The sequence below is a fragment of the Sinocyclocheilus rhinocerous genome, unplaced genomic scaffold (genome assembly GCF_001515625.1).
Source record: "Sinocyclocheilus rhinocerous isolate Xijiao unplaced genomic scaffold, SAMN03320098_v1.1 scaffold444, whole genome shotgun sequence".
NCBI classification, from domain to species: Eukaryota; Metazoa; Chordata; class Actinopteri; order Cypriniformes; family Cyprinidae; genus Sinocyclocheilus; species Sinocyclocheilus rhinocerous.
Genome location: NW_015645540.1, coordinates 1,960,160 through 1,985,608, shown reverse-complemented (window position 1 = coordinate 1,985,608; position 25,449 = coordinate 1,960,160). Strand labels below are relative to the sequence as shown.

Below are 25,449 nucleotides of genomic sequence, written 5' to 3'. Positions count from 1 at the left end.
GTTGTACTTTTGAACTTGGACTCCTCAGTAAAGCACTTTTTGTTCAGTCATCTAAGCCTGCATGTTATTCTTCTGCCCTTGGGTCCATCTGTTATTTGTCATCCACCATAGCTCAGTGGTAAAAGAGGCAGTTCAGTTGACTAGAAGACCTGAGTTCGATTCCAGCCTCAGACACCCATCACACCAGGTACCATTGCCTGCCCTGTTTTATTTAGAGAACAGAGATCTATCAAAGTCTGATCATGTTTGTAGAAGTGAATAAAAGCATGAACAAAGGAGATCTCTGAGGATCTCAGAAAAAGAGTTGCTGTTGCTCATCAGGCTAGAAAAGGTTACAAAAGGTTACAAAGCCATCTCCAATGAGTTTGGACTCCACAAATCCACAGTCCGAGAGATTGTGTACAAATGGAGGAAATTCAAGACCACTGTTACCCTCCCCAGGAGGGCTCGACCAACAAAGATCACTCTAAAAACAAGACTTGTTGTAATAGTCCGCGAGGTTGCAAAGGAACCCAGGTTAAGACATCTGTCCAAGAACTGAATCTCAAGAGAAAGTGGGTCATGCAGCAAGACAACAACCCCAAGCACACAAGTCGTTCTACCAAAGAATGGTTAAAGAAGAACAAAGTTAATGTTTTGGAATGGCCGAGTCAAAGTCCAGACTTAATCCAATTGAAATGTTGTGAAAGGACCTGAAGCAAGCAGGTCATAGGAAAAAACCCACTAACATCACAGAGCTGAAGTGGTTCTGTACTGAGGAATGGGCTAAAATTCCTACAAGCCGTTGTGCAGGACTGATCAGCAGTTACAAGAAACGTTTAGCTGCAGTTATTTATTGCTGCAAAAGGGGATCACAAAAGATACTGAAAGCAAAGATTCACATACTTTTGCCACTCACAGATGTGCAACACTGGATCATTTCTCTCAATAAATAAATGACAATGTATATATTTGTCTCATTTGTTTGATTGGGTTCTCTTTGTCTACTCTCAAGACTTGTGAAAATCTGATGATGCTTATATTTATGCAGAAATATAGAAAATTCTAAAGGGTTCACAATCTTTCAAGCAGCACTCTATATATATATATATATATATACACATGTATGTATGTATGTATTAGTGTTGTCAAACTCACCAAAATCTACATTGAGACATTTTTAGTGCACAAGATATTGGTTTCAGTACAAGTTGTTATGTTACAATAAAATATTAATCTCTCACACAAAAATATTTTATTTTATTTTAAATGACAAAAGTTCAGACTATGATTCCATCCAGTCGGAGGAGACCAAACAGGTTTGATATTTTCAGCAGATTTTAAAACACATTGTTTTAACGTGTCTCCTAGCAACAACGCGCACGTTTCTGTGAATTTGTTGTGATCGGAAGGAATTTAAAGTCTGGTATTGTATGATCCTCAGTCGTTTAGTGTATGATGCCCAGTTTTCCTTTGTGACTATTTACAAAGTCTATAAGTGTATGATGCCTGGTGTTTTAAAGGGGTCATATGATGCGATTTAAATTTTTCCTTTCTCTTTGGAGTGTTACAAGCTCTTGGTGCATAAAGAAGATCTGTAAAGTTGCAAAGACTAAAGTCTCAAATCCAAAGAGATATTCTTTATAAAAGTTAAGAGTCAACCACGCCTACCTAAAACGGCTCGTTCTAACACGCCCCCACATGTCTACGTCACTGTGTAGGAAGATCTGCATAACGCCGCCCAAATATTCACGCAAAGAAAGAAGGCATAACTTTTATTCTCGCTTTAGTGTTGTTGCTGCCGCCATGTCGTGAAGACGCGTGTGTGTTTCGTTGTGAAAGCGAAACAAGCGCTTGTTGTTTGTAATTTCTCCGATCACAAATGCAGACATGGTTTTATAGTTATGTCTCGAGTTTTGTCATCTTAAAGCTGTGAAAATAAGTTATTAACCATTTTATAAAGATGAAGTTAAAGTGACAACCATCAGTTTATATTCAAAGTCTGTTTATGAAGTATTTACATAGACGTTCAATGTGGAAGAGCTTAAAGAGAGCACACTGAGCTTAAGCAGCAACCATTTTTAATACATTTCATGTAATGTTGCTAAAACTATCTTTTGGATCTAACTGTAATTATTTCCCACATCCAAGTTCCAGGTTATAATATACAAAAGTCTAAACATTAAATCTCTTAATTTTTACAATAAGTATTAAAACTTACCCAAAATAAAGGCTTAAACATCTAAAAATAAATGCACATTTAAAGGGCTCCTCTTTTGGTGAAAGTTTTTAGACAGCTTTCAAAATGTCCGCCAGACAGTGTAAACACATGGAGACTCATATCTCAGTTTGTGTGTGTGTGTGTGTGTGTGTGTGTGTATATATATATATTATATATATATATATATGGCCATGGATTATTAATATTTTTCTTTCTTGTTTTCTTATTTATCTCGTGCTTTCGACATAACAGAAGTTGTTTTCTCATTTTCACAAATTTATTTTAAAATTAAGTCCTGATAATAAGAAAATAACTTTTGATATGTCGAAATCACGAGAAAATTAAGTTGTGATCACGAGAAACCAAGAAAGAAAAATAATCATAATCCACGGCCTCTTAGGACTTCCGTAACAAATAGAGATACTACAAATAAAAACTTTCAGTTCTACATACAAATAATGCATTTGAAGTATCATTCACCTCATACAAGCGAAACAGAATTGTCAAAATTACTTTTGCTTTGCTTTCCTTGTTTGATTTCTAGACAAATCAAACATAGGATCCAAATCCCTATCTTTTATCAAATGTGCAAACAACATGTCAATTACAAGCAATACGCAATTTAAAAACATGTACACATCAACTGTCTATATATCAGCACTGAACCACAAGGAGGCCTCATCTATCTGTATTAACAAAACTGAACTGTGGACCTGGGTGGTTGCTATGGATACAGCTCATTGCAGGCTGCAGAGAGTATATGCATGAATCAGAGGAATATTGTTACTTTGACACCCCCCATATGGTCAAAAGTGGTTATAACCTATAGGCCTCGATATAAAATTCCCTGCCAACGGAGTACAAACATAAACATCTGCATTCATATTCAGATCAGTATAACTTTTTATTTGGTAACTTTGTCTTACCTGGATGACGGAGAGGCTGGAGACTGAAGCTGGCTCAGGGACCTGCAGGCAACTTTGCTTGTCTAGAAAACACAAACACAAGGTACAAATGATTTATCATAAGTAAACATTCAAGCATTGTGTTATTAACCTATTTGAGTGGTCTCTGCATAATTTGAATGCATAATAAAATTGTTTTATCTGTGAATAATAGTATTGCAATAACAGGTATATTTCAATTTAAAAGTGACTTAACCAACCAAAAAAAGTAAATATCAAAAAAGTATGTCACAAACAAAACATTGTTTAATGATATGCTATAGAAATATAAATGAATATGAATATATTTTATTGACAACTAATATATATATATATATATATATATATATATATATGAGAACCATAGCATAAATAAATGAATAAATAAAAATAATAATTATATCATAAAAAATATAGGCCATAAACATTCAGTCAGTGATATATTAGAAAAAGAAAAAGTAAAAAAAAAAATTGATCACCAGGGGGCAGTGTTCTGATGCAAGGCCACTAACATAATTCATATAATACATATTATGTCAGAATTAGCATTATTGCAATCTTAATCTACTTTTAGTAGCTATGCAGAATTAATCTGCCCCACCACCATCTGTGAGGTTTTGTTTTTATCTCTCTCTAATCATGACACGGAAATATGCTCAGACAGGCTTTAACCAAGCAAGTGTACACATACTGTAAATTCTACCCTATTTTAACTTGGGTTACTGACTGTGAATTGGTACTCCATACACTGAATCATAATTGTCAAAACCTTTAGTCTTGCTCTTTGCAACTAATAATACCATTTAATGTTTGAATATCATTGGCTTTTATTACAGCACTATAGCATGATTTAAAAACAAAATCCCATTTCACACTAAAAATATACTAGTCTAATAGACTTTTGTATTAATAGTGAAACATTTCACAATAAATCAATCCTATAAAAATGCAATACTGCATTAAAAATAAAACAACCCAACATATTTATAGTCTAATCATAACTGGCGGCACTTTCTTGATACGGTTTCAAAGTTGTACACGAGATGGTGAAATAATGTGCGTTACAGCTATAACCATTATTCATGTTGTCAAAACAAACATTTCCAACCAGGCAAACCAGGGTAGAATGAGAGAGATGTGAGGCGGCAAAATCTAAACCTATGAATAATTAATCTCATCTCATTCAATGGAGCCCGAGTATGATTCTAACCAAGCAAAACAAAGTGGCCCCCTTCCGCATTTTGCCAACCATCTGTTACTGTATACAGAAAATGTATGTACTGTGTAAAAGAAATTTATTTTTTAATTAGGCTTTCTATGGAATAAGTGAGTTGAGTGAGTCTGTTCTGTAATTAGTGCACAGGTCCAGATGTAATTATAGGCCTATTCGTGTCCCTGGAAGCATTCACATGGGAACAATACAGATAGCTTCAAGCCATCTGATTAGTTTGAGCTAAATAATTTTAAATACTTTGTATAATTGGTAATTCAACAATATATATAATCAATATGCGCTGCTAAATTACTAAAATATAAATACTAAGTCAATATGTCTGTGTGCTTTTATATTGTTATGTTTTGTACATTCAGGGGAGAGGGAGGTAGTATTTGCACCTGCACTAGACAATGTGACATATAAAAGACCTGAAATAGCATTTGTCAGGTGAGTATACAGTATACAGCATTAGGTACATCAATAGGACATGGCATAGCAGTTAGGACTTTTGTAGTAAATCTAACCAAACCCAGTGCACTGTGTACTAGCACACTGTGAATTCTGTAGCTCAGTATGGTAATGTTGCCAAAACCGTGATAATGGCTCACCATGAGGTCACTTTCTATAATAGGTAAACAGGAGCAGATCCATCAGCTCTCCAAATGTAGTACGTTCCATTGACCAGAGCAAATCAAATACTTTATTTGTTGAATGTACTTGCTCTTACTGTTCAGGAGGAACCTAGTTATTTAAACCCACTCTGAGATTTCCCTATAAAGGAGAACTATGACAACAAAAATTAACTTGGCATGCATAACAAAATTATAATACAACAGACCACTGGAGACGTGCAACAAGCAACAAACTCAAACAGGTATGATGAAGTCTATATATAAAAATGTTATTTAAAAAAAAAATTTTTCAGATGCTTCACTGACAACTGGCTTCATCTCCCAAGTCATTTAAAGAAACGACTTCAAATAATATAAATTATTGATTATCTTTACATTATCTAAAATGTGACTAAACATGTTGACTAGTAATACCCATGATATTTGGCATATCCACATTTACTGTAATAGTCTTGCCAAAGGAGGATGTGCTCCCCCAGTCAAGTCTGGTTCTTCTCAAGGTTTTTCCCCTGTTCATCTAAACATCTTAGTTTTCTGTTCCTTTGCCCCAGTGGGTTGTTCACTGGATATTCTGTAGAGCTACTATGAACCGAGATCTATGGAGAAAAGTTCTATAGAAAGGAAACGTACGTGCCTATTAATTATGCACAAGCCTATAAGTAAACTACAGCATGAATGTAAGGAAAAGCAGGCCTGTGGAGCTGATATTGGTGCTGCTCGTTAGTTTTTGAGCTTTTTCAAAGAACAGAGCTGTATTGCTGCATTCAGACAATATTTTATCCTGACATCGTCACAATAAATCAGCCCAAAACGATGCAGAAGTGCAGTCAGTTGCATATCTGCCATAACGCACAGGATTTTGCTCCAGAGCTCAGTTGCTGTTGGTAGGCCTTGCTCACACTGATGGAAAGACAATGCGGGCATTTTGACAAACGGTACACTATGTACGCCTCCCTGCCTATAGCTCTGAAGGCTCCATCAAATGATGTATACAAAGTACAAGCCCATGATGACCCGGCGCTTTAAAAATCAGCCACAGAATAAGATAATATATAAGGCGTAAAAGTGTTGACAGGAGGCGCAGGAAAGCTGCTGCTTCTCGCCTGTTAAGCTTTAGTTTGACCCAAAGAGCAAAGCTTGATTCACGCAAACACCCAAATGCCAAGCTTGGCCTGATTTTTTTTTTTCCAAAGCAGACACATAAAATGTACAATATACTAAATATGATTGATAAGAAGCCCACTCCCCACCCCACAGGACAACGCTCGGAAAATTCAAGCGGTTTCGGATTCGTGACACCGGTGGAGTGGAGCGCCTAACGCGAACGCATTGAAAAACACAGGCGTTTTGGCAAAGCAAACGGATGCTTGATTACAAACCTAAAAGGAAGGAAGAAAATACGAGCTTGTTGTATACTCACCTCGTCTACAGTGATTGTGGAGGTAATTTAAAGGGCCAGGTTCGCGCAGATTGTTACCCCCCCTACCAAACAAACACCACCCCCTCCGTGCACCAGTGTCCACCCAGTCAGTCCCCCCACCACCCGTGACAGCGTTCTCGCACACAAACTTGCTTTTCTCTCCTGGGAAAAAGCTGAGTCTGTTCTGAGTCAAATAAGGCGGCTCTTCGTTAAAATCGAAAACCAATCAGTTTCGCCAGCTCTGCCCTCTCCACCCTCATCGGGAGCCAACGGGTTTGGTTGCGTCTGTCGGTGAACTGTTTCGCTGCTCTATGGGGTTTTTCGGGTTTTGAGCTGTCCGAGCGCTCAAAGAAGCACACTTTACGCAGCGGTTTATCGACCCAGTCTTCATAAGCCAACACATTTGGCCGCACCGAACCCGAGCCTGTCTTGCACCGCAGTGTGCAGTAACGCCTGCTGACCCAAGAGGGCGCTGATGCACAATGTCTGTTCATACCGTCCACACATCTGCAAACCAGTACTAAGGAAGAAGGGCGACAACAGAAAAACAAAATATATTTCATTAATCTTATTTTGTTAACGAAATTTTTATGTTACATGAAAGCAGATTTTTAAAGCAGAAACCAATTTTGTATGCTCTGCTTGCTGACTTGCTGACAACGATTAATATATGCACGTCGTTTAATAATTTCCTTTGATATTTGATTTATTTCGACTAGTTATTTCCCTTTTCCCCGCTTTTCTTTACTTTCTTTCCAAGTGTTATTGTTAAAATGTATTCCTTTTAACTAACTACTATCTGTTTTTACTAGTAGTATTTTTAATAGGCTATTAAATGCTAGCAATCCAATCCTTTTTAGTAACAATCTTAAGGTTATGTATTCCAGCTTTACAAGTACTTTTTAATTAGATACTAGTAGCCTATCTATCCCAATTGTTGCTGGAATAAGTACTAGTAATTAGTCAATTTAGTAATCTTTGTTGTTACTTGTAAAGATTATCGAGGATTGCACTATTGAATTACTTACTAGAAATTATAAATTAAGTGCTAGTAACAACATAAAAATAGATCATTAAAAAATAAAATGAAAAAAATAAAAACACTGATTTAAAAGATACCACTTTGTGGCATATAGTAAAGGAATAGTTTACTCAAAAATGGAACTTCTGTCATCTTTTAATCACCCTCATGTCCTTCCAAACTGCAGAATGTAAAAAAATTGTAGGTTACACTTTATTTTAAGGTGTCCTTGTTACAGTGTAATTATACATTTAAGTACTGAGTAATTTTAATTAAATTAACATGTACTTACTATATGATTAGGGTTAGGATTAGGGTTTGGCTTAGGCTTGCATTACATAATTAATTGTTATTATAATAGTAAGTACATGTAACATGTGTAACAAGGACACCTTAAAATAAAGTGTTACCAAAAGATATTTTTGAAGAATGTTGGTAACCAAACAGTTCTGGGCTGCGTTTCCCAAAAGCATAGCCCTGGTTACCATTGATTTACGTTGTATAAAAGAGATTTCTTTTATGTTCCACAGAAGAAAGTCATACAGGTTTATAACAACATGAGGGTGAATAAATAATGATAAAATGTTCATTTTGGGTGGACTTTTTAAAATACTCCTCTCAATGTAGTTCCACTGTGCTATTCCATTTGTATTATTGTAGCGTACATGACTGCAAACACAGGCTTCAGTGGGATGTGTTCTGCTTCTGTAAGTAAGCCCTTAGGTATGTGTTAGATGCTGTAGGTAATAGGCTGTAGATACCTCCAGGCAAATTTGGCACTTGGCACCAGATCAGAGTGAGCCAGGCTTAATCATAAAGCCCTGCGGTTCTCATCTGAAATAGGCCTTTCAAAGCTTTGAAAATGCAGTCAGGACTGTTTAAGAGTATAGACTGTACCCTGTGGCAGTTAAAAAGACAGTTATTATTTAGTGAGGCAGCTAATAGCATAGTGGACTGTTAATCTAACATAATACCTTTTTAAGCACAGTATATTGAAAGAGTATCCAGTGGGAGTTTGATTTATATTCACTGTTCAAACAGACAAGCAGAAACTAGGTTTGAGTGTGTACCTGTTTACTAAGCCATCTGAAATTTGAAATATAAATTTTTTTTTATAATTTAGGCCTTTTTAATTATGAAATATATAAAACTGACCAATGTATTACCCTGAGTTTTGTGCTTGTAAATGTTAAAGATATTTACCTTTATTGGTTTGCTTTGAGACACTCTAAGGACTATGCGGACGATTTGTCTCTTCTTTCTGCCTCACTTCACAGCCTCCCTTAGGAGCCCCAGGATTCTCACTGTGTCTTTGGATTCGCAAAGGTCCCAAATGATTTGTGCTAACATTTGACTTGGCACAGCACAGTTGCTGTATTTTTACAGTGTGATGTATTTATAATAAATGGGGATGGAAAATACTTTTACTGCATTCGCGTTATGTCCTCTGGAACATGAAATTTAGCTGAAGGCAGTGTATTTTGTATATCATTTTCTCATGCTTTGAAGTCACAGTTCTCTCTGCTCTCCTCTCTCTCTCACATAGCAGCGGTCCATCTAACAGTCTGTGGGGAAACTGCAATACTGCTGAGAAAGGAATGAGGTGGTGCAGTTGTTGGGAGGCGGGGTGCAAAGAGAGAGAGAGAGAGAGAGAGAGAAAAGAGAATGAAGCAGTGGATCACAGGAGAGTTGATTCATGCCGGTTCCCCAGCAGCCATTTTTTGCTCTGTGCTGCTGGTTTGATTCTCAAAACGTTATAGTGAAGCTTCCGATTCAACTTGCCATGTTTCCGCTCCTTACTTGCCTACATGAGATACTAAGGCATTAGATAATTCAAATCTTAGGAATAGGAAAGAAAATTGCCAATTCAGTTTACATTTGTAGGGTTTCTTTGTACCAAAGAGTATACAAGACTGGGTTACAAGGGTTTGTAACCATACAGCCTACAGGACTGTAAATGTTTGTTTCTTGTTTTTCCCCTTCACATTCTCCATTTGATTGTGATCCCATGACATTAGTAAGGAAACCAACATATTATAAATTATTGTCAATTATATATTTGTAATTGTTACAATTAAAATATGTAATAATTAAAAATAATAACACATATAAATAAATTATAAATATTGTTATATAATATAAAATATAATATAATTAAAATTGTAATCTATATCTATCTATCTATCTATCTATATATATATAGTTCAGATGCAAAATCCTCTAAGTGCCATCTGATATTTTCTTCAAAAATGAGCATTTTTCTCAGGCTCTCATGTGTAGGTTCAGTAATTTCACTGTAATGGCAATGAATAGGTATATATACTGTATACACACAGTGGGTATAGAAAAGAATAAACCCTCTTTAAAATAATCACATGTTGTTGCTTTGCAGCCTGAAGCCTTAGTAGAGACAAATCCCAACAGACTAAAGGCTGCATGTAATTAAAGAAAAAGGTGGTTCAACAAAATACTTACACAAGGGGGTGATCCTTTTTCCAACTTAGTGATTCTGGTTTTTGATTTTTTTTATGACATGTTGGTGTTATATCTTTCACTTGGATGTTATAAGTTGCACTGAGTAAATACAGCTGGATAAAACAAATAATGTGTCCGTCTTCCATTCAGGCTGTGTGTGTGTGTGTGTGTGTGTGTGTAAAATATATAATTATAATTTCTAATCATTATATATACAGTATGTGTGTGCTGTTATTATTAATTATATGCATTGTTTTTCTCATATAATCATTATTTGTTTCTCATGTATTTCTCGTATATATCATTGTAAGCACTGGACATTTGGAACCCATATAAAATGAAAATTGTCAGTTGAGAAAAAAGAAAATCTGTCTATACATTTTGGATTCCTTAGCTTTACATTGACTATTCAGTCTGTTTTGTCCCATAAAACCCTTGCCTGTGTGAGGCAGATTACTGAATGTGCTTTTATGCCTTACTGCTTTGTAAATTCCATCATTTGTGTATTGGAGCATCCACACCTGGGTCAGCTGAAAGTGTGGTGTTCCTCATGATGTTGCCATGGTTTAGTACATAGGACTACATTCAGCTGTTTTGAGGGGAGGGGAAAACAGAAAGCTTATTGAGTTTTTGCTTTAATTGTTTTTATTATGAAAATCAATTTGCAGATTTATTAGAGAATATTTGCAGGTATATATATCTATACATATATGTTAGTATATGTACGCCGTATTTTCCTTCATTTGGGATGCGTGAGCACAGCATACCATGTCTTAGGAAGACTATTGCTAAAGGACATATCATACATAGAAGTAGCTAATAGCTATAATTAAAAAAACTTGCAAAATATTGTACAAAAAAAAAAAAAAGGAAAAGAAAATGGAAAGGAGTTGAGAAGTCACTTCATAGTTTTGTTGCTTGCCGTCATGCTGGCTAAACATCACGTGGGACCATGCGTATTTTGAATTATGAAATGGAGGTCATCATTTACATGTGTTTCATAGCACATTCCATTACCCCTAGGCATTTAAAGTGCTCACTGTGTAAACCAGATTTAAGATACCAACTGAAAAATGCATGAAGGTAATCCAGATGTACAAAAAAAGTCCCCTGGGATTCCAACCAAACACATGAACAGTGACTGAAGGAATTGTGTCCATGTCTGTTGGGATCACCTGTCGGTTCATCCGACGAGAGTCAGGGATGATTTCTTTACAGTGTCATATTCTTTACATACAATTTACAAATATTTACAATAAAATGTGCATGATAAAATGCATATGGGTTCAAAAAATGCTTTGATACACAGAACTGGTGGGCATTGGCATTGCGGAGGCAAGTCCATGTTGTCAAGCCAACCAAAAGGATCACAGGTAGCTGAGACTCTTCAGAAAGTGCAGACTTCCCATGCATGTAAAATGCAAGACGCTCTGCAGTTTTCCTCTCGTGCAGCTTGCAGTGCCTCTGATGGTATCAGCAGTGTGACTCATACGCCAGCTGAGTGGGCTTTATAGAGGTTGGACACATAGATTCAGGTATAATGGATCCGAATGCAGTCTAAACTTACGATAGATGGATGAGGCGTTGTTCTGAATTTAGAAAATTACAAAGCCGTAAATCAGCAACACTGCAGAGTGATAAAAGAGGGTATTTTACATAAACCATGCAGAGCAGAACTACTGTCACCAGTAGAGAGGTGGTAAATTATAGCACCATTTTAGGGGGATGAATGTGTTGGTGGGGCATCCAGGGAACTAATATTAAAATATTAATCCTACACATCAATCACAGGCAACAGGCTGAGTCATAATATTTACTGACAGTAAACTGGAAACTACATATGACTGATATTATTGTTTTCTGCTCTATTGCAATGCTTGTCACAGTATATCATTAGTATATATTAGAGTTACTGTATACGGGGGTGGGATATAATACTCTATTACATATTTGTAAACCTATTTTTCTACCTGCGCCGAAATGAAATGTATGGTTTTACTCAGGTGAAATGTTATCATTCATATTTGAATGTTCGATATACTTATTTTTAATAAGTTGCTTCTTATACTGGATTATTATAATAATATGTATACAATAAACCATATGAATTCTGTCTTATCAGTAAAAATTGCTATTTTGTATTAGTTTTCTGTTGTGTAAAGCTTTCTGTTTCTACTAATTTCTGATGTACTCTGTTCAAAAACTAGCTTTTTACATAGTAAAGTAAGCAAACCAGCACAACATGGATAAATAATGTTGTCTGCATCTACTCAGATCTGTAATGCACAACCTGAAAACATATTAAAGGGGCTCTTTCTCACATCAATGTACAAAGGCAATCAGCTGGTTAAATAAACATATAATGCTATACAATCAAGGCCCTTTGAAACAAGAGATTTCTTTTGTCAAAGGCTGATTTGCAGTGTGATTGCATTCTCTTACCAAAACTGAAACAGGTTGGTGGCTTTCCTAAGGGCCATTAAGAGCACAAAAACTGAATTTGTTTCAACCCAAAAATTTCTGTAATGTCTGATACTGTGATGCAAATAAAAATGGTTAATTCTAGAAAAAACATTTGAAATGTTTGAACATCAAATGTTTGGTTTCTTAATCATAAAAGATGTAATTCTTATAACTTCAGTTGGCCATATTATATCTATTCATCGATGTTCACATTAGTCTCTGATAAATAGGGTGAGAAGACTTTGGCTGTGTTAGGAAAGCCTCGATTTTGTTTTGCTGCCAAAATGCACCTCCTGCAAATGCATTCATTTCCTGATTGACTTTAAGAGGGCTACATTTGTTATTGTCTCAGTTTTACTTACTGAAAATATGAACAGTTTATCTTGAAAAACATAAAAAAGAAGATGAAGATTCTGGCTCATTCCAAATTAGAAGTGTCTCAATTTTGAGCAACTGAATACCAGAGATTATGATGATGGTGAGTGCTTGCTGTTTTACATAAGCATGTGTGCATCTGCATGAAATATGAAGTGTCTATATGCTTTCAGATTTTTGATCTGCCTTGATGTAACTGCAGGTAATCATTTTAAAAAGCATCATCATTTTCTATGGTATGTTGCTAATGTTTAACAAAATGATTGTTGTAAATATTGGTTGGCATTATTTAAGATAACTAAGGACATGCAAAAGTAATCATCAAAATGTTATGAGGATAACAAATAAAAGTGGATTTTACACAACCTGTAACAAAGTATTAAAGGGTGGTTTGACTATATTGTCATATAATCTCATACTGACACTACTTCCTCAACCTGACAGGAACGTTTGAATAAATATACAAAACAAAATTTTAGTTGTCATTATGCAAAGTCTTATGTTTAGATAACATCTCATGGCCGATTTAAAGCCTGACTCTGCTTTAGCTATGTAGGAGCAACTATTTAATAAAAATTCAAAAAGGGCTGTTTAGCAATCGATTGCTGTCTGATGCTCTGTAATAGAAACAGACAAGGCAATATGAACAGGCCAGTGCTTGTTAAGGCCAAAGACTGATGGAGAAGGATGAAATTTGAGATGTCAGAGTAAAATCCTTGTTATCGGAAATAAGCATGAAATGGCAAATAACACCATCTTCATTCATTTTTCTCTCCTCAGTTCCTTTCCTTTGTTATTTTATCACTCTATATCTTCGCTTTATCTCACCATGCGCCAGTTCAGGCTCTAGCAAGCACTCTACATGATGCTGCATTTCCCCTTCAGCTTGTCAGCCCTGCTTTGCTTCCCAGAACGCTTGCCATCGATGTTCAGACTCATGTTCCTCTTCTTCTCCAAATTGAGAAGCTCCTGGAAAAGCTCAGTGACATTGTGGTTAGTCTTAGCTGAGGTCTCCATGAAAGCACACTTCCAGATCTTGGACTGGGCCTCTCCATCTTCGGTCTTCACTTCCCGTTGAGTCTCATCGCTCTTGTTTCCCACGAGCATGATGGGGATGTTCTCTATGTTGCCTTTAATAGCGAGAATCTGCTGGTATATGGGCTTTAATTCTTCCAGGGATTGCTTACTAGTGATGGAGTAGACCAGGATGAATGCGTGACCCTTGGAGATGGACAGACGCTGCATGGCAGGAAACTGGTGGCTGCCAGTTGTGTCTGTGATCTGCAGGGTGCAGACGCTCTTGTCGCAGCTGATCACCTGCCGGTACGTGTCCTCCACTGTCGGGATGTAGGTGTCCCGGAAAGTGCCTTTCACAAAGCGGAGCACCAGTGAGCTCTTCCCCACACCCCCTGCTCCAAACACCACCACGCGGTAGTCGTTGCTCTGCTCTGGCATCTTGGGCCTTCAATTGCGCCACTCGCTTTCTAGACCTAATAGAGGTAAAAGAAACATTTAGATGATTGTGTATTGTTTAGCAAATAACAGGATCTTTCAAACTTTTTGATTCCAAGTACCACCAAATATACCCCCCAAAAACTTTTGCTGTAGATTTAGTTTTCACTCAGACTATATATTTTCATGTACACATTTATATTAAGATGATTTCATTTGATTCATATTAATACAAAATATATAATATAAATTTAACATATTTGACAAAAACCTTGTACTGTATTATATTGTCAAATCAAAAATTTTAAATAGTATCTGAACAAAATATTTAACATTTTTATTCAAAATATACTTTATTTATTTTAAAAAATATTTCTTCAGTAAAACTTTTTTTTTATTTTGCACTTGCTTTTTTGAAATAAATAGATATTTAACAAATGTATTTAAAATATTCACAACCGTTTTCCCCTTTAGCTAGTAAAGGAGACAAGGGTTGTCGTTTTTCCACAAAACTACATGCTTATGTGTTTTATTATTTCTTATTTTTAAATCACTAAAACTCTAAATAAAATAGAATAAAATACTGTAACTGTAATTAATCTCAGGATTTATGGCCAATGTGTTAAAAAAATTAATAATCATATTTATTAATATTTTAAGTGAATATGTTAATTTAGAAAATTTATATAAAATAATGAAAATAATTTTTTCCCCCCGCAAATCCTCTAGCACTCACTTGTGACCCCTAAAATCACATTGTAAAATGCTAAAGTACATTGTTAAGCATGACACACAGGAATGACAAGCAATATCAGTCTCCAAACATGTTGTTGAATACTTGGTTCTATTTCTCACAATGAGTAGCCACGCCCTATAAAACCTCACATCCTCCAAAAAAAAAAAAACACAAATGTGTGCATGACACAAATTGTGTCATGTCACATAGTGTACTGTATACAGAAAAATGTCTAGTGACTGGAAACACGTCATTACACATCCTATTTAAATCCATTATGCTTTAAATATTTAACATGATCATAACGTATTTACTGGATATTTATCTCATTCAAAATTACAGGTATGAAACACAGACACGTTTAGAGATGCTTTGCCTCTAGACAGGACTCAAGTGGCTTTTCTGAAGAGAGAGACATAAGCCTTGTCATCCATCATGCTATTATGAAATCACAATGCAACTCATCATAATGTATCTGTGCTTTGCCCTCAGACACTCTCTTGCTTTTGCTGCAGTTTATAGCAGTGCATTATTTATTGCCTCAGAGCCAAAACAATAACTCTAAACAGTTTTCTGCTCCTGAGCACCCTAGCATTCAGACTGAAGCACTATGTATCTGTCTAAGAGTAAAAGAGGTTTTAGATTTTTTTTAAATAAGCTTTTATTTGTGCAATTTAATGTTCTCATGAATAATTTAGCTAAGACACAGACCATATCCATCAGTGTCAGAGAACCACAAACGCAGAACACACATCGAATTGTGTATAGATTATGCAGAAGCAAGCAAGAACACATTTTCCAGGCTTTACACCGATTTCAACCTCAGTAATCAATACCTCAATTTCACACAGCACAGCAGACGAGGGATACTGAGAGACACCTGCAATCAAACTACCACTGTTCTATCAAAGTTTCTGCTGAACTTCCATCAAAAAGAACACATTAACCTGGTATGTGCATCACATATACTATTCATATGAAACTATATTAGTATTTGGCAGACATGACAGCCATTATATGTCTCAAAAATCTTGAGCTGATTAAAAAAACAGCTTTTTACAGGAACGCTGCAGTTGAAGTTTTTTTTTTTTTGGTAGCACATTATTTTTGATTCCAAGAAACCTGTTGTGATTTGATTATTTCATCATTACTGTTAATTTTGCCATTTGCTCAGTGATTCACAGTGTCTGTATTCTCTCTACTAGTCTTTTTACAGTGATGTACATGCAATCTTATAAAAATAAATGCTCTTAAATTGGCATCTATGGTTTCCACAAAGAACATTTAAATTAATATTTCACCCAAAAAACGAAAATTCACTGAAAATGTATTCACTCTCATTTGGAGAAATTTAGCATTACATCACTTGCACACCAATGGATCCTCTGCAGTGAATGGGTGCCATCAAAATGAGAGTCCCCCAACATATTAAAACTATTTTAAATTGTTGTCACTTGTAAACAGTACTTGATCTGTGCATATTTCTCTCCTGACTCTCTCCTGTCATTGCAGAAAGCAGTATTTTGGATAGAGGACATGAATTTTATTACAAACACACAACTATTCACTTTACAAGATGTTAATTGATGGACTAGAATCATGTGTATTACTTGTGGATTATTGTGATGCTTTTATCAGCCGTTTGAACTCTCATTCTGACGGTACACGTTCACTGCAGGGGATCCATTGGTGAGCAAGTGATGTGATTCTAAATTTCTCAAAATCTGTTCCAATGCAAAAACAAACTCATTTACATCTTGGATTGCCTAAAACGTCAGTAAATTTTCAGCAAATTTTCATTTTTGTGTGAACTATTCCTTTAACATCAATCGAACCTTTCCATTGCACAAACACTTTTGGACAACACAGTGAAACAACTACACAGTGAAACTATCAATATCTTGTGTATGGGTCATCTAAATGTTCATACGGTAATTCACGAGTTATTTGAACTAAGGTTTCTTGAAAGATATTAATGCACAATACAGTGGTTTTGAAAGTTGGCCAGCCTGTTACAAGTTTGTCAAAAACAAGTTTTGTGTCAAGGTTCTGAATTTGATATCAAGGTTCTGAAATTAGTGCTAAAATTATTGGGGGGAAAGTCTTTGTGAAACCAACAATGTCTCACAAAGCTGGCTTCCCACCAAAAATGCTTCAGATTTTCATCCAGCATTATGACACCAGGCTACTTGCACTCAGGGCTTAAAGTACAGCGACATGCTTGGCAGGGTGCAGCAATCCCGACAGCAGTCAAGCTCTCATTTGAGAGAAGCCCCGGTGCCTCTCCCCCTCTCTCTCACACTCTGCGTGCTGTCAAATCAATGAGCAGAGGACACTGAGCCTTTGATCAATGCTAGTTTCTGGGGATTTCAGGCCTCTGACAGGCTGGTGCCCCCCTCTCGCCCCTCTTAGGTGTCACACTTGTTTCTGTGGTGTGATTGATGTCAATCTTCCTTGGAGTGCTGGGTTATTCTATAAGTCCCTCACGGAAGGGCAGGAGAGCTGCTGAGCTTATTAATGCTGTTACAGCGTCTTGGTACTCCAGCCAAACTCTATTACAGAATAAGTTTGGCACGAGGAGAGATTATAATGCATGTCCCTTATTCAAGGTTCTTCCAAGCTCTCTCACAGCAATGTACTGATGCTGCCAGATTTGGGAATGACCTTGCTTTTACCGAAGTGAATGTGGAATATATCACTTAGACATTAGGATTCGAAAGGTAATGTTTGCTGAATAGCACATGGGCGCCGTGCCACATACTCTTAAACAATCACAGTAAATGGAAGTGCAGGGTCAGTATGCTGGTGGTTCTGTTTGCAAACCACACACTCCAGGGCCATGCAGAAGACAGAAACAACAGTATATAGACAAATGACCCTATTTGCTTTCTGGGCTTATTGTGAGTGAATCATTGGTGCTTGTCAGTCCAAAGAAATTAAAAGTTCTTCGTAGCCTTTAAATCAATATGTAATAATTTGCTGTGGTTTTGAACAACATTCTTTTCTGCTGATTTCACATAGGCCTCGCTGGATAATGTTTACTAATAGCTAAAGAGTTATTTAGGAGCTATTTTAATAAACCTACATTTGGTCTGGGCAAGCGGTCAAGTTTTCCCCCTGTTGCTAGAAGCTACACTTTCTAGATCCAAAAAGTATCTTTCTTAACTGATGTCATTCAATTATTTATGAATGTATTATTATTAGTAGTAGTATTATTATCAGATTTCAAATCACATACTTTTCCTTCTAAATGTCACATTATAGAAGAAAAAGGTTGTGAACCAGGGTGCAAATTGCTGAATTTGAATTCAATTGTAACTGAGTATCAAGCAGGATTCAGAATTGCAGTTTGTACAGAAGAAAAATGTAAAGATGTAGAATTAAAACAAACTGAAAATACTTTTTTTTTTTTTATAGGAATTACAATCTTTCCAACCAACCACTGACCGTTTTCCTGTAAACATTTTCCTAGTAGAATTCTGTATCTAAAAATGTCAGTGTGACACAAAAACTAGTTTTTGAAGCAATTATTAAATATTTTGGGAGGGTTACTACATTTAGTAGACATGCAGTAGAATTGTGACGTCCCATAAAACAGTTACAAGTAAAAATTGCACTTACAGTTTAGAGAATCTTAAGAGTGTTTCAGAAAACGGGCCAAAGTGACTGAGAAAACTGTAAAAGAAATTCATACTGTAGATAGATATATTTTGTTTTTCTGCTTCAAAAATGTCACATTTAATTCATTGTTCTACTTGCCGATTCTTCATAATTGTGAAATTTACTGAGTAACAATTTTGTTTCCACACTAATGTTTCAGTGTAGATAGATAGACAGACAGACAGACAGCAATAGAACGATAGATGCGCCTAGCTATTTTTGACCTGTGAGAACAACCCTTTAAAGTGAATCACTGCATTGGATTCCACAGGACGCTCATCAGGCCGAGTCCATTAGCCTGAGTCTGCTCTAATCTAAGTGAGAAGCTTTGCAGCAAAATATGCTGTCTAAAGAGCTGCTTTCTCTTTATCAGTCAAACCAGGCTTTCACTCTGCCATAAATGGCAGTTCCATTGTCATATCCCCTTGGATACCAATGTTCTATTGAAGAAAAAAAGATTTTCAGTTCAGAAATGACTCTTATTCTGTGGAAATCAGATATGCCTCGCTTTACTGCATACTACAGGCACTGACAGGAGATGGAGAGTTATCTGCATGGGCACATTAGTGTTCACAGGCTGTGTGCACACTGAGTCTGAGACCAATGTCAGTGTCAGTGTTCTGGGAAATCAAACCAGAACAGGCTGTTGGTTACTGCATGCACAGACTGAAAGAGAAAGGGAGAATGGGATAAATAGGATGAGAGAGGGGTACGGAAATGGAAAAATAGCCTTGGTGCCATTAAAAGCATGACTTAGTCTTGCTTAGACTTAGTCATGACTTTTTGAGAGGTCTGTTAGAGACAAATTTCTCCTAAGGGAGACAATAAAAGAGAAACTTAAACTTAGTATATGTCATTATCTTTTTCTTGTGGTGCAAATAAAAGCTAAGCAGATAGGGTTTTTGTAACTGTGATCAAGACTGATATTTCTAAACAATAACCACGTCAAACAAAAAGGGGGAAAACAGATCAATGAGCATGCATATAAATATAAGTGTTTCTTTTGGTTGCTGCTCAGATATAATATCCAGATGCATTGCAATAATGAAAAAAAAAAATTATATAAGGAATTAAAAGGGATAGTTCACCCAAAAATGAAAATTATGTCACCATGTTATTGTCTTGTCCTGACTTGTATTCTATGAATTCTGAATTTACATCTCAAAAAACTTCTTTTTTTTGTATTAAATAAAAAAAAGGTAATTGTGAAAGGTAAATGTGTTTTATCTCACAATGCAAATGTTATCGTGCAATTCTGAAGCAAAAAGTCTCAACTGTTAGATATAACCTCAAGAATACTAGCCAGAACTGTGAAATAAAAAGTTACAATTACCTTTTTTTTTGTTTTTTATTCCGTGGCGGGGGGAAAACAGAATTGTGAGATGTAAAATCGGATTTTAAAAAAAGTCAGAATTGTGAGATGTAAACTTAGAATTGCAAGGAAAATAAAATGTAAATTGTGAGATAAAAAGTCAGTTACCTTTTTTATTTTGTTTATTCTGTGGCGAAAACAGGCTTCCATACAAACCTGTATGGCTTTCTCTTTCTTTTAAGATATCTTCCTTTGTGTTCCACAGAAAAAAGAAAGCCATACAGGTTTGGAATGACATAAGGGTGAATAAATAATGACAACATTTTCATTTGTAGGTGATCTATCCATTTAAATTTTTCATTTAAATGCAAAATGCCCAACGCAGTTATTATTGTAACTAAATCACTGCTGGGTCTTAATGCCACAGATGTGTGCTTTTGTATCATACAGTGTTTACAGTATAGAAGCTAAAAATTTGGACTCATAGGGGGAGCAGAGCTACAGCCTAAAAATACCCCATTTACCATCTGCCATCTCTCTGCACCAAATGTTGCTGGATTAGCCCAGACTCACTCATTCAGCTGTGCAAGGGCATGAGAAAATGTCTAGATCTAAAACAGAGTTCTAAATAAATACTGGCTTGACTAAATCTAACACTCGCCTTCACAGCAGTCAGTTGGGCCTAAACAGATTCTATTAATTAATCGTGGGAATTTTCAATACACATTTCCAAATATGTCAAAAATCATAATTTATGCATATACTTACAGCAAAATTAACCCTATAGAGCATATTTAATAAACACTTGACATGTTAGAGTCCAAAGTCTACCTTAAAGGAATAGTGCACTTAAAAATGAAATTCTGTCATAAAAAAAATCAACTGTTTTTGTTCATACAATTAAAGTCAAAGTTTAAAATAACATTGGACTTAACGTTCATTGTATGGACAAAAAAAATCTTTAAAATATCCTGTATTACTTGTATTACGTCTTGTATTACACAGGAACGCCATGAGGGCGAGTAAACAATTTCCAAATTTTCAGTTTTTGGGTGAACTATACCTTTAAATACATCCTACATAAATAAAAAAAAAGGATTTTAATATTAATAAAAAAGTTCTTCACAAAAAAGCAAGAAAGTAATCATTAAAATCATTAACATCAGGTAACAAGCAGCAACTATAAATAAAGTCAAATACATAAGATACCTGACACCAAAATGTGACTCTCTAACCTCATGAATTTACAACAAATGACTATACATGACAGCTTCAGCTGACTGGCTAATCACTCTGTTGCATTTTACCTTGCCATAAGTGTCCTGCAGTTTTACTGTGTCCCTGCCAGCATTGCAAGAAACATCTCTCTTGCTCTTGTCGATCAGTCCGTCAAACAGATTGCTCCTCTGTGGACAGGGCTTAGAGGCTAATCATTGTGCTTTACATCGTCTGCCTGCTGGATGTGCTTCCAGTGACCCAGTTCAAAGGATTTAAAACTCCCAGCATGCATCCACGCCACAAAGCAAAGCTCCTGTGATACAAGGCCGCAGCCCAACAGAGTGCATGAAGGTCTGATATATTAGAGATCATGTGAAATCTTTGAACTAGATAATGACTACTGTAAACTGCTGTTTATCCTGAGATGACAGAATGTGTTTTTGAGAGGCCTTCTGCTTCATCCCTTATACTGGCACACGCACTGGCAGACAACGTGCATCTTAAAACATTAATACTGAGACTTACATTTAAACATATGCTCACCTATTACAAAGCCTTAGGGTGTATGTAGCTAAATAAAATCTATGGATTGTTCTCCACAAATAAACTTGATAGATTTACTATCGTTTGCAAATGACTTGGGGTTTGCTGCCCGATAACTTGAACATGCATTTGGCCTTCGGCTAGTCTGGTTGCTTAGTCCCTTTTCTCCATTAACTGCTATACCTTGAATTAATTGTTAATAAAAATGCAGCTCAAGGCAGGCATTTTCTCGGCTTAACTGGTGAGGTTAAGTGGGTGGTAAATGTCTATGAGTTTATACACTTAATCAGTTAATCTCAAATGAGCATGCTTATTAAATTCATCATGAGTTTTTCATAGTCTTTATGAGTGTGAAACAGTCACATGGCTTGATCTCTACCCTTTGAGCTATCTTCCAGATAAACTTTTAATATATTTAAAGAAAAAAAACTAATTACTTAACACAGATTTAGACAGATTTCTAACAGGGGTGTAAATCAGACGTTTCATCACGATATGATCTGACATCGATTCATTCAGCAAGCAATGCAATATTTGCTTATACTTCAAAACATGCTGTGATACAACCTGTGATTAATATAATCGATATTATGTGCCATTTTTACAAAACCAGTTACATAACTCACAAATGCAACCAAAATACAACATGAATATTTAATTGAACTCCCTTAAAATTGCAAACCCTGCATCCCAGTTAGGACAATATATATATATATATATATATATATATGTGTGTGTGTGTGTGTGTGTGTTTGTGTACTTTAGTTTTTAAATTAATATAAAAACATAAATAATGAAAAAAATAAGTCACACATGAAATCATGTGCAATGAGATAAGCAATGACAGCAGTCAAGAAACTCTTTCAGTCTCTAAAATGTGCAAGTCTAGTTTCCTCATTAGGACAGAAAAATTTAAGTACTCCAGTACATTTATACAGAAAAAATATATATACAAAAAAATACCTTTCAAAAATAAAGTTGTGAAAACTTACAGAAAACATGCAGATGTGGCTAACACGAGAGTGTCAAAATGGTGCCTCTTAATATATTTATATATATATGCGTTGCATCATTACATCATATTGTTAGTCATTTGATTGATGCATCAATCCATATTGGTGTATTGCTTCACCTCTAATTTATAATTTCTCTGAAAACAACCATTCATTTCCTTGTTTAAATCACACAGCAGGTTGTGGCATCTAAGTAACATTAGTTTTCTCATGTTATATGCTGCATCTGTCAATGAGTGCACACAGAAGCAAAGCCTCATGGTACTGGACTAAAAGAAGAAAACATCAGGTCAAACTACAATTCAGGCCAGGCTGTGCTCTTAAGTGCCCTGCTCATTATAAGTTCTTGCAGGGCTGTCTCTGCCTGATCGCAGAGTTTTTAGGAGCAGCAGAGAGACCAATCTGTCACTATAGATTTCTAAGAGAGAAGAACAGGTCTAATAAAGTAAACACACCAGGATAACACTTGACCCCCCTCAATACAGCAAAACACTCTTAAAGGTGCACTCAGTACCCTATGCCTTTACATAGTGCACTATTTGAGGGGACATCTGTAGTCAACATTATCAAGTGCACTCATTTAATCCCACAATGCACCTCAATGGTGAGTGTACAACCAATGCACACTCAAAGGCTAGCTGCCAAAGCAGGGGTTCTCAGCTCTGACCCTTGAGCTCCATTTTTCTTGCATTTTAGCTCTAATCAAACACACCTGAACAAACTAATCAAGGTCTTCATAATTGCTAGAAAGTTTTATCAAGGTTGGAGCTAAACTCTGGAAGTGGACCTTGAGAGACAGAGTTGAGAACCCCTCTGTTAAAGAATACCCAACCACAGTGAAAGTTGCGACGAATGAATTCTTGCATCTCGCGAGAAGATGGTGTCCATGGCAGAGTAATGTAGGGAATAGTGAATGAGGGGGATATTTCGGATACATCCTAATTTTTTGTTTATCTCTTATTTGTCCCAATGTATGAGCAGTTTTGGACTTCATAGTGACATCTACTGGCATGGATGCATTAAGTGAATTGTTAATGCTTTGCACTAAATCTTTTGTTTTGTTCTTTTCTTTTATTTGTGTTTTGGTCTTATACTACATACATCCATTCTCTGACTAGGAAAAAATGGCTTTAACAAAATAATACATCATTGATTAACAACCTCTGAGCTCACAGCAAGTCTGTCCTTAATGGTTTATACATTAAAGTTAAAATCAGTTTCCTTATGGAGAAAATGAATAAAATTTACTTCCATAAGCCGACTGTTGCACTCTATTGCATGATGGGACTGGTCATGCGGCATCCACCTCCCCCTCCATGTGAAACAAAACCTTTTTTTTTTCTAGAAATCAGATATGGCTTAAGTTGTCATCTCACGTTATTGTACATAAGCTTTATAACATTTCTTAAATGTACAGTTTATTTATTTCTCCACAAAACATTTTAATGAGCAAATAATGGCTAAGTGCACCTTTAAATGCCATTACACCATGGGCCAGATGAGGTGAGGATGTCTAAAAGGCTTTAAACATTACTGTTACTACTTCTGTTACTAATAAAAGCATAGGCTACTGGAAAAGTGCTTTGCCCTTTCTCATTCAGCTTGTTCCAGCATTCTATTATTGCCTCTGGTGCAATACTACTAAAAACTGACGCACACCTAGAATTAGTCTCCATATAAATTGCTGCATTAGATTCCATTATGAGCGCAGCCTGCATCATCTTCCGCAACAAGACTACCATGCATTGGCTCTATACGATGATATATTATTATACTAATGCATCCAAGACGACGTCAGCAGCGCGCGGATCCTCTTTCTCAATGTTCACGTTGCACAACCAAATCTGACTCTTTGTCCCATTATACGTTCAGCCGTTTAGTCATCAAAAATCTCCGTATCATTCCATGAAAGGCCTTTTTAATGATGCAAAGTGACATGAATATACATATATTTCCAATTAAATGGATGACTGATCCTGTGCATATATACTGGTTTACTGTTTGTCGCACACACTCGTACATTTATCAAACACTGAAAATGTAAGCTATACATAGGCTATGTGGAAGCCCTAGCGCGTGTAAATGGAAATCACCACGGTCTCTAAGACTGCAGACAGTTTGCACGCATGTATCTTATACATTTTATATCACCACGGGGCCGGTTGTTGGACAGAAGAGTAAATGAGTTCAGCATCACTATATCATACGCAGCCCGTTTCATTCATAAAGAAGCGGCTCTCCATAGCTCTGGTGGTGATTCACATGCCTTCTTTCGGCTATATGTAGGTAAAGCCACGTTTTATTTAGAATCGTGTTCAATTCTCAACATTTCCGTTTTCGTTACTATTTGTTGTTAAAGCAAATGCCATCATGACAGTTATGGTCAGTGCAGCTAACGCATGATTTCCACACAATACAGAAAATGCTGCAAGTATTCATCAGGCAAAGTCTAACTGAAATCTGTGTAACGCTTGTCCGGGTTGCTTATGCTGTGCGTGCACTATAAAAAATAAAAAGACACAATATACCAAAGGCACTAAATTAATGAATTGATTTCATACGTCGGCGTGCGATTCGACTCACCTACCTGAACTTAACGTATCCCGCGTGACTGATCTTTGACTGACAGCACAGATGAATGGCAGCCTGCGCTAATAAGGTACTAAAGCATTTTAGACTAATAATGAAGACGTGATAGAGTCCAATCTCAGCGGCAGTCCTCTCTCTCCCTCTCTCTGTATCGCACTCTCACTCACTCACTCACACACA

At 36.2% G+C, this 25,449-nt stretch overlaps 2 protein-coding genes across 3 annotated transcripts in view; both read right to left on the bottom strand.

Annotated features, from left to right (window-relative positions):
• Positions 1-6,815, bottom strand: part of gng7 (guanine nucleotide binding protein (G protein), gamma 7) — a 27,338-nt gene extending 20,523 nt beyond the window's left edge. The window contains exons 1-2 of the mRNA XM_016510107.1: positions 6,413-6,815; positions 3,127-3,188 (exon numbers count right to left, since the gene is read on the bottom strand). The gene's annotated coding sequence lies outside the window, so the exon portion shown is untranslated. The remainder of the gene's footprint in view (positions 1-3,126; positions 3,189-6,412) is intronic.
• A 3,785-nt stretch (positions 6,816-10,600) lies between these two features.
• LOC107706399 (GTP-binding protein Di-Ras1-like) lies at positions 10,601-25,404 on the bottom strand. 2 transcript variants are annotated; one of them, XM_016510104.1, is made up of 2 exons: positions 25,268-25,404; positions 10,601-14,236 (listed from the first exon to the last, which is right to left on the bottom strand). In XM_016510104.1, exon 2 carries the CDS (start codon positions 14,199-14,201, stop codon positions 13,605-13,607), a length of 597 nt encoding a protein of 198 aa, XP_016365590.1. In that variant the 5' UTR covers positions 14,202-14,236; positions 25,268-25,404; the 3' UTR covers positions 10,601-13,604. The 2 variants fall into 2 exon arrangements, with proteins under 2 accessions (XP_016365590.1, XP_016365591.1); XM_016510105.1 differs by lacking the exon at positions 25,268-25,404 and adding an exon at positions 21,219-21,354.
• Positions 25,405-25,449: the final 45 nt, after the last annotated feature.